The sequence below is a fragment of the Micromesistius poutassou genome, assembly GCF_964030765.1.
Source record: "Micromesistius poutassou genome assembly, chromosome: 16".
NCBI classification, from domain to species: domain Eukaryota; kingdom Metazoa; phylum Chordata; class Actinopteri; order Gadiformes; family Gadidae; genus Micromesistius; species Micromesistius poutassou.
In genome coordinates, this window is record NC_140286.1 from 1,789,653 (window position 1) to 1,809,080 (window position 19,428).

At 50.3% G+C, this 19,428-nt stretch overlaps 2 protein-coding genes across 2 annotated transcripts in view; one reads left to right on the forward strand and one right to left on the reverse strand.

Moving 5' to 3' along the window:
- Positions 1 to 226, reverse strand: part of LOC311360824 (rap guanine nucleotide exchange factor 4-like) — a gene marked incomplete at both ends in the record, with an annotated part of 34,219 nt that extends 33,993 nt beyond the window's left edge. The window contains 2 exon segments of the mRNA XM_084480918.1: positions 160 to 196; positions 199 to 226. Coding sequence (XP_084337044.1) covers positions 160 to 196; positions 199 to 226 — 65 coding nt within the window.
- A 4,143-nt stretch (positions 227 to 4,369) lies between these two features.
- LOC311360448 (uncharacterized protein) lies at positions 4,370 to 16,216 on the forward strand (the record flags this gene model as incomplete). Its single annotated transcript, XM_084480525.1, is given in 20 exon segments — positions 4,370 to 4,532; positions 4,535 to 6,138; positions 6,906 to 6,926; positions 6,928 to 7,033; positions 7,515 to 7,635; positions 7,728 to 7,832; positions 8,049 to 8,139; positions 8,360 to 8,509; positions 8,760 to 8,813; positions 9,948 to 10,048; positions 10,443 to 10,571; positions 11,274 to 11,370; positions 11,510 to 11,573; positions 11,925 to 12,055; positions 12,673 to 12,914; positions 13,671 to 13,733; positions 14,351 to 14,636; positions 14,992 to 15,081; positions 15,276 to 15,464; positions 15,983 to 16,216. Coding segments are annotated over 20 exon segments (4,041 nt in total).
- Positions 16,217 to 19,428: the final 3,212 nt, after the last annotated feature.

Below are 19,428 nucleotides of genomic sequence, written 5' to 3' on the forward strand. Positions count from 1 at the left end.
CAATAAGCCAAAAAAAAGACGATCGCGCACACGCCACACAGTAACCGCCGGTTACGATAAATCACGTTTACGCGGATGAATGGATCAAAGGGAGAATAGGGAAGGGGAACGAAACGCGAGAATGCTCAAAGATCACACATCACATACTGCAAGCCATACCTTTTGTCTAGACAGCATATCCACTCGGCCAACGGGACGAATAAAGGGACGTATGCACCGCGACCATCTTCTCTGGCTCGGTGTGCTACAGTGGTACGGGAGGAAGAGGAGGCTGCTCTCCGGTAGTCGGTTAGTCGGTGGTCGTGAATGGTAGAGCTCGCTCGCTGCCTCGCGCCCCTTCCCCGCCCCTCCGGTGAAGTCTGACAGCCTTCGGTTCCAAGGATGACATTCACTGGAATATTTTTTTCTACGCTGACTTTTGTGTCAGTCTATCCTTAACGTGCAGGGAGAGGCTGCCGCGTAAATTCTATATTTATATATGTATTTATATATGTATATATAGGCCTATATATCAAATGGTATTATTAACGCATATCCAAAGAGGAATATACAGTGCTAAAAAAGATATGCTGTTGCGGCTAGCTGTTGATACTGTGTGTGTGTGTGTGTGTGTGTGTGTGTGTGTGTGTGTGTGTGTGTGTGTGTGTGTGTGTGTGTGTGTGTGTGTGTGTGTATGTGTGTGTGTGTGTGTGTGTGTGTGTGTGTGTGTGTGCGTGGGGAGACAGCTGTCTGATTGGAGAGAATCAAGATTCAGTTAGTAATGAATAATGAAGAGAAAATGTACCTAATGAGCATACGGCAACCACAGAACCTAAAGGACGGACGGACATAATATGGGCAAATGAATGGAAGCAAGAACACACATATGGATGCATGGCTGTAACGTGTTAAGTTCTGCCCAACTAAAATGCAATACATGAATGTGGACAGCAAGGGGCAGTATAACAGCTTCAACTAAACACGACGAGGCACTAAATAAATCCAATCCAACACCTTGGATAGTGTTTCGTGTGAATGCACTGTGCGGGATTAGGAGTGCTGAGACTGCTTGTTCGTCTAAGTGCCTAAACAGTTCTGCATTTGACACTGACACTAAGGCTTAGTCAGAGCCTCAGTCTGTGTATTTGTGTGTGTGTGGTGTGTGTGTGTGTGTGTGTGTGTGTGTGTGTGTGTGTGTGTGTGTGTGTGTGTGTGTGTGTGTGTGTGTGTGTGTGTGTGTGTGTGTGTGCGCAATGTTAAGATTCTCAGGGAAACCTCAAACCACGGTTGCCTAAATACATCAGGTCATCTGATCAATGCAGGCTCTACAAATTCCTAAACACACACACACACACACACACACACACACACACACACACACACATCCTGACTTACATGCCAAGTCAGCACACATACACACACACATACACACACACACACACACATGAACCCAGGAAACAGATTCCATGTTTGGCTATTACATCTGTCCTGTATATCCTCAATGATCTGCATGGATGTGAACTCATCAAACAGCAGTTCCTTAAAGCTGTTACATCACAGTGCAGATCATACCATGTCATCCCCCTGTGTGATGTGACACGATCCATTCAGCTATCGATTTCTATAAAGGCCTGAATCACTGCTGCAGCCTTAGGCTACTTTACAGGCTCACACAACTAAGATGCTACATTTAATTGGGACCCTAGCAAGCCAAAGCCTCAGATTTGTCAGAAAGTGACGGACTTACACGAGGGATTTCCCTTCTGGGTTTGCTGGGGTTGCGCAGGATAACAAACAGACCATGTCTTCACCAACTGAGATTAAACTGCTGAGGGTATGGACTGTACCCTCTCCCTATTCTGTCCTGGGTCGAGGCGCAGTGAAAGTGAGATTAGCATCTATTAAAATTCTGTATTGGATGTATTCAAAGCCAGGCTGGTTTGGCCAGCAGAGGTCTGCATGCGACACAGTGTCAGTGACCAGGAAAACACAGATGGGCACAAATAACAGGGGATGGTCCTCCTGATTCAGTAATTGTAGAAGTTGATTTGAGTTTGTATAGAAGGGTCATGTTCTCATTGGGGGCTGAAGTAGCCTATTTATTGTCTGAGCAGTGTCCATGGGCAGAGCTGAGATCTTTTCCAACTCTAGTTTCGGGCCACTTCGGTCATGTGATTCTAAATCTGACATATAAATATCGGATCTCTGGTCACATGTAAGAAGGCTGATCCAATATTACCGTGAGTGTGAACAAGGACGACTTTCCAATACTATGTGCGTGCATGCACGTGTGTGTGTGTGTGTGTGTGTGTGTGTGTATGTGTGCGTGCATGCGTGTGTGTGTGTGTGTGCGTATGTGTGTGTGTGTGTGTGTGTGTGTGTGTGTCCCGGTGCGTGTTCATTATTGGGAGGAGACGAGCATCTGGGCTTCTTTAAACAGAGGACTTGTGCACTTACCGCCAGTGTGGGGGCAGATGCTTGCAGTAATCGTCTTCACTTCTCTGTATTTTCCTTGCCTTGGCTCTCTGCCCCCCCCCCACCCCCCCCCCCCAATGAATCATATACATGGAGTTTCCCACATCTTCTTACATCCTTGAGCATAACCTCCTTTTCCTCAACCCCCCCCCCCCCCCACAACTATACTTTCTCCTCTTCCTCCTCCTCCTCCTCCTCCTCCTCCTCCTCTATTACCTTTCTCGGTGTTAGCCCCATTCAGTAGTGAGTTAGGGAGGGGGTGTGTGATTGGCTAGTTATTTATATCAACTAGGTCCCTGTGTCTCCTGGGACGATGGTCTCCAGTCAGATCCAGGTCACAGCAGGCGGGCACTACCACTCTCTCCAGCTCCATTTAACTGTTAACCGAATCACACTCACAGTCTGGACGGGCAGGTCCCACTCTATTGTTCACAGGAGACCCCACCTGGCAGAGAGAGATAGAGACACGCACGAGAGAGGCACACTGTCGCCTGGTGTGTGGATTCTCCTCTCTCTCTCTCTCTCTCTCTCTCTCTCTCTCTCTCTCTCTCTCTCCCTGCACACACACACACACACACACACACACAGGTGCATTATCGGGAGCCTGACTCATGCATGTCGGTGGATGCAGAGTAGACGCAACGTTCTACCTGTGATTACAGACGCCAGGTGATTTCACTGCAGGGGGACACGCAGAAACACCAGCATGGGGCAGCTGGGAGGTAAGTCTTCTTCGCTTTACAGTTTTTGACATGGCTTTAGAGCCAGCGTTTTCATTTGTAAAGGGATAACGGCTTTATAAGCTAATGTGAAGTAAATAAGAATCCTCAATTGTATGCCATTATAGCAGCACACATAAAAGCCCATTGATTGTGTTTAATAATCATAATATGCTGCAGGTGAGAGCAAGTTGTCATCTGTGGCACTGAAGTAAACCTACATTTAGTAGGCCTATATGAATATATTCTGAATGCAGCTTTATAATATGATAAAAAAAATATATATATAATTGATTTGTACATCTACATCTTTTTTTGTGTGGAGTAGCCTAGGTATCCGTGTGCCCTAGACACTGTATTGTTGCTTAGCCCAGTCCCTGTCGGGTGCGTACGTGTGGATGGGGTAGTTTACATAGGATTACACTTGGATAATCCTTTTACAGTATTTAAGAGACATGAGTCGCCATCTGTCTGCAATTAGCCCTCCTTAGGGCTCCCACCGAGCTGTTGGAAGACCGAGGCTAGTTTAACTGCTAAATGATCAATATATATATATAGTACATCTTTTTTTTATTTATAGCCACATAAAGGTAGAGCTATTCCTGGTGGTTCCACTATGTGCGGCGGAGAGTCCGACATCCTATTAACTAAAGCTCCCCCGGCAGGTGCGTCATTGCCCGTCATCAGCTCCGTGTCGCCGGGTTGCGTGTCTGCTCGGCTCTGAAGCGATTCGTCTGCAAGAACACAGGACAATCAAATGGTTATTTTATACGCAGTGAGTCTTTCATAAGTTAGACCGCACGTTTGAGATAAGAACACATAGTTTGGCTGTTAAGATTGTTTATATCGCAACATAACTTGGTAGACGCCAGACGCTGTTTGGAGGCTGTTTGTTTAAATTGTTTGACCGTATTTTGTTTGTAAAGTTTTTAATAACCTTGTCTTTCAGGCGACCGTTGCAACGTGATGAACGTGACCTGGCGAACAGAATCAGAAGACCAATCAATATTGGTTTCACCAGGAGCAATATTATTTTTAGCCGGTGGCCGCAAGTTTAATTTGCGCCTGTAACTTTCAACGACTTTAAAGTAGGCTGCAATTTCCCAACAGCACCTGTCCGTAGTGCTGTTCTCCACAGTGACCTTCTCGTCACTAGACTACTTTCCCCCCAGTCTACTGATAACCTTGAATTCCAGATGATGCGGACGGACAGCCGAGGCCGCAGTGCCTCCCCGCATAGGATCACCTACAAATCTGACTTCCACACCATCAAATGCTCCTTCGACGGCACCCCTCCGCACGAAGCCACCTCTAGTAGCGATTCAAGCCAGAGTGGAATTCCCTCTAGCCTGTCCGATCCATGTTGTCCGACACAAGCAGCACCACCACCAGCACCACTACCAGCAGCAGCACCACCACCACCACCGACTGCAGCAGTCTAACCCGGAATAGGATCACCACCAGCATGGGCACCAAAATCCGAGAGAACATCTTCCTCCAGATGGACAGCCAGCAGCTCAGGCAGGACGGCGGCCTCCTCTCAGACACGTGCTCCGCCCTCCTCCTCCTCTCTCCCCATCCCCCTCACCTGCAGCGGCAGCCGTCGCCTCAGGCGCCACAGTCCAGGCGTTCCAACCAGCTTGTCTCGTCGGAGGGCGCCCTGGGCAGCAAGTCCAGCCTCTCCAGCCTGGACTTCCCCGGCGTGAGCGCCCATACGCCCGTCAAGCAGTCGGATCAGGAGATAGCCGACATCGACAGGGCTGTGCTGGCGCAGACGTTCCTGGTGGCGAGGAAGCTGTTCGAGACCAAGGTGACTGAGCCGGGAGGAGCGCAGAGTCCCAGGTTGAGCGCTTTCCAAGGCAGCAAGGATTTGCTGAACGACGACGACGACGACGAAGGAGAGGAGGAAGGCAGGGGAAATGTCAGCCAGGTGGAAAACGACGACGGTGAGGGGTCTCCCACGTGTACCTCAGAGGATGTCTTCCCTCGAGGGCTTCGGTCTCCATCTCTGAGTTCCTCGGCTGACCCCGTGTCTGAAACCAACAATTCGGAACCCTTTCGCCCTGCCTCCGTCTCGCCCGACGCCTGTGGACCCTGTTTGACCCCGAGCGACCTCTCGGCCTGGCCGGAGCAGCCAGTGAGGGCGGAGCTGGTCGACGTGAAGAACGAGTCGTCGGAGAGCGACGAAAACGAGGAGGCAGAGGCAGAAGGAAAGAGGAAGGATGAGCGTCGCCCGGCGGTTGACGCCATGGAGAAGCCTGTTGCAGGAGCGGCGACGGATGCTGCGGAGCCACTGGTGGACGATGTGTTTGAGGAGCCCCGTACAGAGGCTTCCCTCTCGGGGCTCCTCTCAGCGCCTCTGTCGGTGGAGCACAACGTGGGGAAAACTTCACTTTTACGAGAAGACAGGGCGGCGATCATCTCTGGAGATAATCATAACCTGCAGGGCTTCCCTTCTGGCAGTGTATCTGAGGGAGAGAACGAGTCTGACATCACGGGGAGGGACAAGTACCGGCAGGCAAAGGGGAGAAACAACGAGGAACGCGGAGAGACCAGGGAAGAAGACACGCCACCCAGCACAGGAAATGGAACGATGACTGCCGTCCAAAACAAAACCGTAGACGGAGAGAAAATGGAGAGGGAGGAAGAGGAGTTTGACGAGGACGACCGCTTGCCGAGGGAGGATACAGAACCGGGGAGAGAGGGGGGTCAGGGGGGCGCCGAGATGACCGATGAACAGGAGACTGTGACCGAGGATCAGGTGAACGCTGACCTACATGAGGAGAGTGCTGAAGTGGAGCCCGGGGAGACGTGTGCGGAGCAGAAGTGTGAGGGAACGGCTGATGTATTACACGGGGACGAATCGGAAGCTGCATCGGTCCACGGGATTGAGAACAAGGCTTTCACCCACAACAAGGTGAAGGCTTCGAAGCGAAGTGTGCACTTCTGCACAGCCCCCATCACGGTAAGAAACAACCCCTTGAACATGAATGCAAAGATGCAAACTTTTGACATTTTCTAATGATTTTGGAAAGCAGCGCAGCATGCAACTCCTTTACACTTCATAGATGTGTGGAGGCTTAAGTCTGTTCCTGCTGATCTCTCAATTTGTGTAAACAAAGTTGTTATCGGAGGGGCAGTGTTTTCTGAATCCATCTGTGGAGCAGGCCAGGCAAGATCCCACTTGCTTCTGTGACTGCATTTTGCTCGGAGCTAAAGTAACCTGAACATTCTTGGGGGGTGGGGGTTGTGTTTGTGTTGGTCTCTGTGTGTCTATGGTGTGTTGAGAATACTTGTGAATCACCCCATGGTGAAAGGGAGGGAGGGTGGCAAATCTGCACTAGCTGTGTTATCTCGCTCATTCCTTGTCCATCACCCACTGGTGGACCAGCCAACATAAACAGTGGATGGTCATGGCCTTGGCAGCTTCTCCGAATTGTGTGACGCATGCACGCACATGCAACCCCACCCACCCACACCCTAGCTTTGTGCTGTCAGGTTATATCATAAAGGGTTACCTTCTTTTATTTACAAGGGTTAGTGTAGTGGTTGATGTGTTTGACTCTCAGGCTAAAGGTCAGTGCTCTAGTGTCTGCGCTCTACCCACATACCGTACCCCTAGCTGCTCAATAATGACCTGGCAATAATGGCACGTTCACCCCTGTGTCAGTAGAACCTCATGTTGAACCCCCCCCCCCCCCATGTCTTCTCTCGTGTCAATCCGCCCGTCAGGTGTACAACACGTACTCTAACGGACGACCGCCACAACGACGACATCGACCCGGTGTCTGCGTCGGCAGAGTATGAGCTGGAGAAGAGAGTGGACAAGATGGACGTCTTCGCCGTGGAAATAGAAAAGGGTAGGTTTTATTTTAGCCGCCGTGACTAAATGTGTATGGGCCATTTGGTGGATGGGATTTTTTAAGGTGCCTACATTTTTATCATTGAACCCCTAACCCCTAGCTCCACCAGTTGACCTAGAAGATACCCTCTGGTTCTCTTCTTTATGCTATTCCTGGCCTGTTTGAGTGTATTCTGTGCCCTAAACTTATCTCCACATCTTAACCGGAGGCTGAATGAATCTAATGTCCCACATATAATCCCACATTCGACAAGAGGACGTACGGTTGCAAATGCAGTTTCTACTATCATTAACTTCTCCTCACCTGGGAGATTAAGTCCCATATCTAATCACCCCCCGTGATTGGAAACTAGTCAGTCAAGTAATGAGCCACCACTTCACCCCCTCCAGCGCTCTGCTTCACTCTGAGCTATTGGCCCACTTAGCAGTGGTGTGTCTTAGCCCCCGGGTGCTCACCCCTCTCTCTGCCCCCCACCCAGAGGAGGACGGCCTGGGGATCAGCATCATCGGGATGGGCGTGGGGGCCGACCAGGGCCTGGAGAAGCTGGGGATCTTCGTCAAGAGCGTGACCGAGGGAGGGGCCACGCAGAAAGACGGAAGGTGGGATTTGAGTCTTGACTGGTCTTAACGGTCCAATAAAACGTTGGAAAGATATCGATTTATAATGGTTTTTTTTTTTTGTTTGTATTCAGCATTCTAGTGAACGACCAAATCGTGGAGGTGGACGGAGTCAGTCTGGTGGGAGTCTCCCAGATGTTTGCCGCAACTGTTCTTAAGAACACATCTGGCCTGGTGAAGTGTGTGGACTTCCTCTGCTGTCGCATCGCTTTGATTTGTTTCATATTTATGGTTAAACGCCATGCTCCATGACTTTAAAGGTGACATATTATACCACCCAGGTGTGAGTGGGATTAGCCATTACAAGCCGTTTAGAAAAACCTGCCTAATCACACTCCACACCTGGTGGTACAATATGTCACCTTTTTAATAGGACACGTTCTTCTCTGGCACAGGTTTCTGATTGGCCGAGAGAGGCAGGGCGTGGAGAGCGAGGTGGCGCGGCTGATCAACGAGAGTCTGGAGATGGAGCGCTCCACCAGAGAGGTGTGTGTGTGTGTGTGTGTGTGTGTGTGTGTGTGTGTGTGTGTGTGTGTGTGTGTGTGTGTGTGTGTGTGTGTGTGTGTGTGTGTGTGTGTGTGTGTGTGTGTGTGTGTGTGTGTGTGTGTGTGTGTGTGTGTCACAGGACGAGGGTCACCCGGGGGGTACGTTGAGTTTGCTCACATGGGTGTCTCTGGGTCTGTCCACCGGTCTGTCTGTCCCACAGAGGGAGGATGACGCGTCAGACAACAGCCTGTTGGAAGAGGAGGAGGAGCAGCAGCAGGAGGAGGAAGAGGAGGAGGAGGAGGATGAAGAAAATGACGTGTCCACCCTCAGCGGTCTGGACAATCATGCGATCTGCATCAAATACCAGCAGGTGACCCCAAACACGTGGACACCTTTTGACCAAACAACGCCACAACAGATATTTATATTAAATCACATCACTTGTCTCCGTCACGTCATAGAATCATCCATTGAGTGCATGAAATGACACTGGGTACCTCCCAGCCCGTTCTGCCAGCGAGTCGAAATTCGCCCTGCTTTGTGAGGACTGTTGATTTGCTTTCTCACTCTGTGTAGTCACATTCATCCCTTGATACATGCTCTGCCTCTTTCCCGCCCAGCTCCATTCAAAGTGTCAGAGCAAGGCGGCCCTGCTCCGGGACACCAGGGAGAAGGTAGGTCGCCGCCACCGCCCCCCCACCGCCCCCACCGCCCCCACCGCCCCCACCGCCCTCCAGCTTTAGAACCGGGCTGACCCATTTAGCTCCGCACCAAACGGAGGGGAGGGAAGGATGCGGGGCCGACCCCACCGGCACGCCCACGCTCCGGCCCGCTCCGTGTTGAGGCCGTCACCGTTCTGACATAACTGGGCTCTGGGGGGGGAGCGCTCGGTGGAACTGGAATCTCTCTCTCTCGCTCTCGCTCTTGTCCGTCTGTCTGATCGCTAGACCCCCTCCTGTGGTGAGGCCGCTCATTATGTCGGATGTGTGAGCGCAAGAGGGTTTGTATAACGCCACACACACACACACACACACTGTGGCGTTATACAAGAAGTGTCCGAAAAGCTCAACTTCTTTCTCTCAGCCGTCGCCGCAGTGACGCTGCTGCCCAGACAAGAGCTCCACACGGCCACACACACCCGGCTGCTGGCGCCCCCCTTGGTCGTGACGTGCTTCGGAAAAGGCACTCGGACGTCATGGAGAGAACGCCACCAGTGTTCAGCAGAGTGGAACGGTCACATGTAGTGTTTTGGGGAGAAAGGCAAACACATAGGATTTTACCCCCTTTTTTCCTCCTGAATTTGGGAGTTATTTCAGTAACGGTGATGAATGGCACAGGTTTTGGGTTCAAGTGGCCAGAAGATAAATCAGCAAGACTGACTCTGTTTCAACGAGAGGATTTGTGTTGTGTTAACGCAGTTAGTTTGACACTACGATTTTATCCATCACTTCTTGTGGGGCCAGGATATTCTTGAGGTGTAGGACTACCAGCGGAATGGGTCTAGCTTGAAGGCCTCAATGTCCTCAGATTACCTGTGGGTTTTATTGAGCAAGCCGCAAGATTTCACGAAAATAAATGTCATTTTGAAGTGGCTAGCGCTGAATGAAGTAGCACAATGGTTATCGACACTATAACCCACTGATGAAAGCCCTTACATTTGTAGTATTATGAATGTCACGAACTGGCGTCTGTGGCGACACTTTGTATCTCTAGAGAAATACCAAGTGTCCTCCAAAAAAAAAAAAAAAAACGTCTCCATATAATATATTAGTCTTCTCTAATGTTCAGATTCTTCCTGTCCTCCTCAGCTAAAGGAGTTGGGGAAGCAGCAGGCAGCCTGGGAGAGCCAGAGGATGGAGTTGGAGCAAAGGGTGGAGGATGGAGAGGATAAAGGCCAGAAACTAGAGAAGTATGGTCCATCGTACCTGTAGGACGTCACACCGTGCCAGGCCTGTACCAAACGCTTGCTTAGTACGGCACATTAGCGTGCAGAGTTGCGGTTCAGTTTTTATAAAGGCCACACCCATGACATCATGCGAGCTAACGAGAACATTATTGAGTTATGTAATTCGGGTTAAGTTGGATGAACATTATGTGATTCAGGTTAAGTTGGATGATTATGGTGCTTAGGTCATTCTCTCTCTCTCTCTCTCTCTCTCTCTCTCTCTCTCTCTCTCTCTCTCTCTCTCTCTCTCTCTCTCTCTCTCTCTCTCTCATCTCTCTCTCTCTCTCTCTCTTCTCTCTCTCTCTCTCTCTCTCTCTCTCTCTCTCTCTCTCTCTCTCTCTCTCTCTCTCTCTCTCAGGTATTGGCAGGAGGCTCAGACCCTGTGCAGGGTTGTGAGCCAGCGATTGGCTGACGCACAGAGCCAATCAGAGGGTCTGGAGATTAAATACAGCAAGGCTAAGAGACTTGTCAGAGAATACCAGAACAGGTAATTATCAAGTCTGTAAGCCATTCATACTTAACATGCTGATTATTGTACAGTAGTACTGTATGAGAATTTTGAGAAAGGATTTATACACACATGTGGATAAATCTTATAGTTTATTTTATATCAGAAGTCTAGTTGAGATCTGAATCTCTTCTGCAAGAGAGCCCTGATACAACGACAAACATAATTAAGGGTGATGACTTTGTCATCACCCTGGCCATAACATTTTTCAATGGTTGCCTTCTGGAAAGCGGCTTCGACCTCAAAAGGCCAGAACAGAAAGACTACGAAGAAGTTTTTTCCCCCAAGCCAAACGGACAATGAATGCATAATTCCCCCCTCTCTTCATAAACTTTTTTCATTTTATTTGATTTAATCCCCACCCCCCTTCTGTTTTCTATCTTCTTACTTTTCTATTATTATTAAACTTTGCACAGCTGGGAGTTGCAGTCGCAATCCCCATTTCACTGCTTTTTGTTCCACAAATCACGCATGTGACAAATAAATTCTTGAATCTTGAATAAAATATCACAAACAAGACGATTATAGAGACCGATACATTGATCAAACCATTCACAAGTAATGCCGGTCATTAGGAATCAACATTTTAAAGACAAGCCGACGCTGGTTCAAATTTGCGTCAAACGTCTGTGTCGCAACCGTGAGCCGACGAAAAAAAACACGGACATTATTCTCCCAAAGGTTGGACGAGGGGGAGAAGAGGGAAGCGGCGCTGAAGCAGGACATGGAGGAGAACGAGAGGAGGCTCACGCAGAGCGTGGAACGACTGCAGGCCCAGGTGAGGAGGAGGAGGAGGAGGAGGAGGAGGAGAGGCTTGTTGAGTTTAGGACACACTGCCTGGGGGTCTCACACAGCATGGCATAATGACAAGCAGTTCCTCGGTGCTCACCGACCCCATGACCCATGTCTCTCCTCAGCTCGCCCAGCAGGGGATCCTCCCGGCAGCGTCTGAGAGGACGCCTTCCCTGGACTCGACCACAGGTACGCTCGGCGGCGGCTAAGCTGTGTGTTCGTGGCACCGCCGGCGCACTCACCTGCTCACTGACTGACCTGACTGACTGACCAGTGACAAGCACACACGTGACTTTTTCAACGGAAACTTCTGGGTTAACGCTAGAGGATCAATCTGCGTAACATATTAAATGCACACATTAACCCATTAATGTATCATTTCCACATTTAGTCCTTTTTATATTTTTTATCAAGCGTCCAGCACTAGTTTTTTTTCACTGTAGCCTTTTTTTTTTTTTTTTTATTGGATGTAAAATTTAAATTAAATTAAGGTGTGTGTGTGTGTGTGTGTGTGTGTGTGTGTGTGTGTGTGTGTCTCAGGTCCAGTGTGGTGTATCCCTGACACGGGACGCCTGGACTCCAGCGCTCTGAGAGCCAAAGCTCAGCTGGCCCAGAAGGCGAAGCGGCACCCGCCGTCACGGGACAAACTCAGGGAGAGCTTCAAACACCAGGTGAGACGTACACGTTAACCATGATGTACACATTAACCATGATGTACACGTTAACCATGATGTACACGTTAACCATGATATACACGAGGGCGGCATGTGGCTCAGGACATAGAGCGGGATGGCTGGAGTGTCCCTGAACAAGAACCCTTGCCCTGCATGGTTGACCCCCCCGTCGTTGTGTGAATGTGTGCATGAATGGTACCATGGAAATCCAGAGTTTGAATTTGCTCAGCGAGTCACTCTGGGAACGAGCAATATACTCACTCCCTGATTCCCCTGGCCCAGAACATTAACCAATCGCATCGGTGTATCTGATATAGGCGGTGCCAAAAGCGTTGCTGTTTTACCGACCGGATACGGCAAGAGTCGTATCTATTGGTTAGCTCCGCTGGTCTGGATACATCACCCCCCTTGTGTTCTTCTGATTGGTCGTAGTGTTATCCAAAATTTGGATGATGATGATACATGAACGGGTGAATGTTATGGCAATATTGTAAAGTGCTTTGAGTGGCCTCTGGTTAGAAAAGCGCTGTATAAAATGCCGTCCATTCACCATCCACACACACGTTCATGCCACCTTGCCAGAAACGCACATTCTCTATTCCGTCTCCCCGCAGTCGAGGGAAACCGTCACGCTCCACGACAGCCAATCGATGCCGGCGCTGGCGTCGGTGAAGGCGGGGCCTAGGAGCGGCCTGACGGGCACCTCCTCCACCTCTGCTCTGGGCCCCCACTCGACCCTCCCCCACTCGACGCTGACGCCCAGGACCCACGCCCCGGAGGACATCGTCAACGCCTCCTCCTCCTCCTCCTCCAAGTCCTCCGCCAGGAAGCTCAGACGCAAGTTCCCCGACTTCAGGTACGGACGAAAGTGTGCCGTGTTAGAAAAAAAAGAACAAAAAAAAGGAAACGGAACAAGAACCAAAGAATTTCAGAAAGAGCAAAAAGGGTAAAGCTGCTTTTTTTCTCAAGTCCTTTGGTTATGTTTTTTTTATGAACCAAACCTTTCCGTAGTTTAGAATTGTCAGTTATGGTTGCCAACGTGTCAGAAGTGTCTTGCTTAATATTAGGCAGAACGTTGTTGAGTTTGAAGAAGTGGCCGAGCAGAGCTTTACATTCGTCGTGGTGATCACAGGACCGTTCATTAGGCTAGGTAGTACTGATCCACCGATATATCGGCCGGCCGATATTTGCGTTTTTTACGTGTATCGCATCGGCCGATTTTCTTCCCCTATTTTTTTTTTTTATTGTGGGTCCTATTTTATGTATTTTTTCCCGGTATGATTTATAGACAGTTGAGCTCTCACCCCATCCCCTCTGCTCCTCCCTCTCACCCCCATCCCCTCTGCTCCTCCCTCTCACCCCCATCCCCTCTGCTCCTCCCTCTCACCCCCATCCCCTCTGCTCCTCCCTCTCACCCCTACCCTCTGCTCCTCCCTCTCACCCCCATCCCCTCTGCTCCTCCCTCTCACCCCCATCCCCTCTGCTCCTCCCTCTCACCCCCATCCCCTCTGCTCCTCCCTCTCACTCATCCCCTCTGCTCCTCCCTCTCACCCCTACCCTCTGCTCCTCCCTCTCACCCCCATACCCTCTGCTCCTCCTCCTCCTCCTCCAGTGGTTTCCGGAAGTCCCTGAGCAGAAGGAGCGTGAAGACTATAACCAAGTCATCGGATAAACGGTACGGCGGCGTCTCTGCTGATGGACCAGCAACTTGAAACGCACATTTCTGTTAAAGGAAGACGTAACTATGTGAAGGCTGATCTAAAGTGTTAATCATTTTTTCAGCATATAAAAAGTATGTTGTTTATTTCAAACAAGCAGAACCAGAACTCTGCACTGAAACTGAATTTGGTAAAAACAAGAATCTCGACATGGAATGAGGACTGCGGTTCTACACAGGCTATTATTAGAGTTCTGATGTTGACCCACTTGGGCAATGTGACTTCAATCAACTTTGTCTGCATTCGTTTCTTTTCGTACAAGGTCTCTGAACACACACCATGATGCTTCCAATGAAGACAATGAAGAAAGATTAGACTTACATTTACATTTAGGGCATTTAGCATTTAAGGGAATGACGCTTTTATCCAAAGCGACTTACAATGAAGTACAAAAAGAAATACTTGCTTACTAGCGGCCAATACTACAAATACTACAACGGGGACCATTGTAGTATTTAAGAAGTAAAAGCAGCTGATGGGTACTAGTCCACCCTGTGACAGCCCGGGGCGCTCCAGGACTATCGCTCATCGCCCATTAGTCGATCATTCTAACATTTGATCGAATCCCTTTCAGCTCCAGCCGCGGGGGGTCCCACGGAGACCTGGCGGTTGACCCCAGGGGCGTGTCTCCGACCAGCTCCATGAGCTCCACCCCTTCGTCCTGCCTCTCCTTCCCCTTCCCCTGGTTCGGGGGGGAGCGCGGGCGGGAGAAGGGGGGGTCCCGGGGGGGGTCGGAGGAGGGGTCGGGGCGGCGGCGGCAGCAGCAGGAGCAGCAGGAGGAGGAGCGGTTTCGCGAGCGGCTCCGTTCGGTCTCCAGCAGCAGCCTGCCCTACCTCACCACCAGCGGGAGGGGCGAGCAGGTGGGTGGGGGGGACGGGGGGGACGGAGGGGGGCGCAGGCAAGGCCATGTGTACCGGGGGGGGGGCCGCAGTGATGATGAGATCCCATCACTGCAAAGCTCATGGATCACACGCACATCGATCTCTCTTCACATCTCTTCTGATCTGGGTCTTGGTTAATTCATATTTAATTGATCAGAAAAATAAGAAGAATAGCACAGGGTCAGAGGTGGGACACGTGCACGTAACACACGTGTGTGTGTGTGTGTGTGTGTGTGTGTGTGTGTGTGTGTGTGTGTGTGTGTGTGTGTGTGTGTGTGTGTGTGTGTGTGTGTGTGTGTGTGTGTGTGTGTGTGTGTGTGTGTGTGTTGTGTAGACGAGTGTAGGCACCTCCAGCTTGGCGGATCTTGTATCCGATCACTCCTACCCTGGATACTCTCACAATATCACCTTTTCCTCCACTGAGGTGAGTCTGTCTCACTCCTTTCCCTCCTGTAGACCACTCCCTTTCTCCTCCTTCCCCTTCCTTCGTTCCTGACCTTGTGTGTGTACACACACACACACACACACACACACACACACACACACACACACACACACACACACACACACACCCAGGGGAAACGCACCGCCCATTCTCACTTGTGCTCTGGCCCACAGACTCTGGACAATGACCCAGTTCCAGCGCACAATAACAACCAATGGCAGAGCCGCCCGCTGCTGGAGTGGACCAACCAGCAGGTGTGTCTGTGGTTGATTGGCATGAACATGGACCAATACGCAGCAGAGTTCACTGCCAGGGGCGTGGACGGCGAACAGCTGCTGGGCCTGGACAGCGAGAAGCTCAAGGTTTGATTTCTTTTCGCGACAATTTCCACTACTTATTTTTGGACACACAATTAATACCTAAAATCTAAAAAACACAAATATTTAACAATTATTTGCCGAAGGCAAAGTGAATAGTGATACACTTTTCACGGAGCCTGAGGTGAATAATTGTTTTAGTATATACTACACGTGAACACTCCAAAAATAAACAAGATAACACTTTTTGCCGGTATTTATTTGTTTTCATTAGCATGACGTGACGACCGTCACGCGTGATGCAAACATTAACCCGAGTTTGAGATCTCAATCATGGGATATTGCCCAATACCCCTGAGATAGCGAACCAATCAAATTGCTCCATCTTAGGAGGTTCACGGTGTAAGCATATACTAATTGGATATATCTACTCAAGGACGTCTTTCTACATATATTCAAGAATTATAACCCGTATACTTTTTTTTATTTTTTTTTTAGTGTCTGAAACATGAATAAAATATGACTATGTATTCATTGAATTTGTTGGTTTTACGGCGGCGCAGGCTCTGGGCGTGTGCAGCCAGAGCGACCGCACGGAGCTGAAGAAGAAGCTGAAGGAGATGAGGAAGAGCGAGGAGAAGAGCCAGAAGGAGAGGGACAAGAGGCTGAGGAAGGAGAAGGAGAAGGAGAACAAGCCGCAGGAGAAGCAGGGCGGCGGCGGCGGCGGCGGCACGGCGACGGACAAAGACGCGTCGGCGCAGAGCAAGAGGGGTGTGAGGAGCGAGTCGCTCTTGTGAGACGATCTCGTATGTTTGTTGTTTTTTAAAGTACGGCTCGATACAAAAGGAGCCCACATTCTCCCCACCAGCAGGTGTACCGTGTGTCTTCACACACACTCACACACGGGTCCCGTTTTAGATTTGGTCGTTTCCGCTGCTATCGTACGGCTTTTAGATTTGAAGACGGTGTCTTTTTAATTGAGCTTTAATTGAGGACCAAAGCGAATGTTTGAATCAGCACTTATTCTACCACAGTACAAAATATGACTTTTGTGTGTACAGCTCTTGTGATTGCTTTGTATATGTTGATGATAATAATAATAATAATAATGTTTATCTTTAGACCTCGCCACTTCAATGTCAGTGTTTACGTTGAATGTATTTTTATCTGTGAATAAATATTTTTTTAAACTGCCACTTTGGTGCAATGTTAAATTTGTTAAAGAGAAAAGCCACAACATACGTTTTTCGGAGTAAAACCGGTAATGAGTGCAGCTATTGATTACCTTGAAGTGATTGAACACGCCGGAGCAGGTTATGAGGCCAGATACAAAGAAGCAACTCAGTGAAAGTGGTTATACCGGTCAACAAGCAGGAGGTAGGCTTTCAGCATCGTGCTGAGATGCCTACAAGTAGATGTGGATTGGTTTTGCATATGCATGGTTTGATTATGACGATTATTATGATTATTATAAAAAAACATTTTATTTCAAAAAGTGATCTAAATGGTAGCTTTTTACACCAGTTCATGCAATCCAGAAATAAAATGTTACTCCCATTTTGTTTAGTTTAGTTTGGAGTGGGAATTTACAAATGAGTATTCCAACAATAGTGATGTAGTTGCAATGTTTCCATAGTACAAAATAAAGGGTGGGGCGGGGGGGTCAAGAGATGAGATGGAACACAGGTACACTGTTTAAAAAAAGCAATCAGTTAAACTACTGCATTTGAGAAAAGGACGTTCACGGATCTCTGTCATTAATTTGGAAAGAGTCCTGCTTTGCTCTTGAGGGCCTAATGGAATGAGTAACAGCAAATACTGTTCAGGAGAGAATAAATAGAACAAAATCTGCAAAAACATTCAGAAAAATATACAAACACCTTTAACCCCACCCTCCCTGACCCACACATGTCACTCGGCAACACTGAATGTATAGAATGTACAGAATAAGCCCCGCCCCCTCCCCCCAGGCTGTGACAGACAGTAGTAGACGTATCGTTTTTTATCATTCCAGTGATTGAGATCAGCCTCCAGAAAAACACAGATCCCAAGTACGTAGCAAGTCCTTTTCTCTTTGTTCCCAGTGTGTGCATGGGGGGAGCCCGTGGGTGTGGGGGCGGGACAGAGGACGAGAGCGTGGTTAAGGAGTAACGTCGATTGTCTTTCCAGCTCCTGATCCGGGGTCTTGTTCTCCAGGCGTTCCCGGTTGTTCCCGCCGTCCGGCCTTGCCGTCACCTCGCCTCCCTTTCGATCCGCACGGCGTTGTAACTGGGAACGCTCGCTTCGTGTTTGGTACGTTTAAAAAAGCCACACTGCAGAGAGAGAGAGAGAGAGAGAAAGAGAAAAATTTTTAATGATCAAGTTATTCCTTTTGGGGGGGGGATGCAAAATACAAGAAAGAAAGAGACGGAAATGAGGCATAGGTCGGTTGGAAGCCGCCACCACCGTGCGTCCTCCTCCGTACGACCTGTTATCCCGAGTCATGCCGCAGGGAAAAGGTTTCGGGATGAGAGGAGTTGACAGAGCCAGAAAAGCCATAGCCATCGATATTTCTTTAGAGAGCCACAAAAGTTTCCTTTTTTTTTGTGCCTCTGGACGAATCTGAACCATCACCACGGTTGCCACGGAGACCAGAGGAAGCAGGCGCCAGAATGCAACCAAGGAAAACCCCCCCCCCCCCCCCCCCCCCAAAAAAAAGTCGCAGAGAATCGCCGCCACCACCGTCCCCATCCCCATCCCTCACTTTGAGTTCCTGGTTCAGTCACATGATAGCAACCGTCACCCTTCCCATTGGCCATGCATTACCTCACAGCCAATGGGAAAACCGTAGCGAACCGCACAGCGAAGCATAGAGGAGGAAATAGAGGAGAGGAGGGGGGGAGAGGTGGAGGTAGAGGGGTGGGGGGGGGGGGGGAGGGGGGTAGGGTGTAAACAAGAGTTTGCCACAGCAATAAATCCCAAGCTCTTTAAACTATCACCGTGCCGTTGTCCCAGCGGTGCCGTGTCAGGGTTTTTAAGCGATGCCCAAAAAAACAGCAACTCCAAGCCCCAGCTGAAAGCCCCGGTGATGCCACTTATTAACGCGACAGAGTGAAGCAGATGAGCCCCCCCCCCCACGAGAAGAGACGGCTGCGTCTCCGCACCCCCCCCACCACCACACACACCACACACCACACGTGCGGTATGTTACCCTCTCTCTCTCTCTCCTGCTTATCCCTCTCTTCCTCTTGTTGTTACGCATCGGCCGTCAGGAGCTTTGTGTCTGGGCTGTCGTCTTTCCGAAAGAAACCACACTGAGAGGAGAGGGAAACGGTTAGAAAGCGTCCCGTCGGGCGCCATCCTGTTTGTGTCCTGTGTGTGTGTGTGTGTGTGTGTGTGTGTCTGGGCCTACCTTCCACAGGAGGAAGATGAGCAGAGCCAACAGCAGCAGGCCCAGCAGGATAGCCACCAGGATGATCCACCAGGGCAGACCTCCGCTCTGGTACGCACGCCTCTCGGGGAACACGGTCACCTTCACCTGCAGAGGGGGAGGGAGAGGGGGGGGGGAGGGAGGGAGAGGGAGAGGGAGAGGGAGAGAGGAGGGGAGAGGGAGAGGGGGAGGGGAGGGGAGAGGGAGAGGGAGAGGGAGGGGAGAGGGGAGGGGGAGAGCAGGGAGGGGAGGGAGAGGGAGGGGAGGGAGAAGGAGGGAGAGGGAGAGAGGGGGTAAGAGGGAGGAGAGGGAGAGGGGAGGGAGAGGAGGGAGAGGGAGGGAGAGGGAGAGGGAGAGGAGGGAGGGAGAGGGAGAGGGAGAGGAAGGGGGAGGGGAGGAGAGGGAGAGGGAGATGGAGAGGGGAGGGAGAGGGGAGAGGAGGGAGGGAGAGAGAGGGAGAGGGAGAGAGGGAGGGAGAGGGGAGGGAGAGGGGAGGGAGAGGGAGAGGGAGAGGGGGAGGGAGAGGGAGAGAGGGGGAGGGAGAGGGGAGGGGAGGGAGAGGGGAGGGAGGGAGAGGGGAGGGGAGGGAGAGGGGAGGGA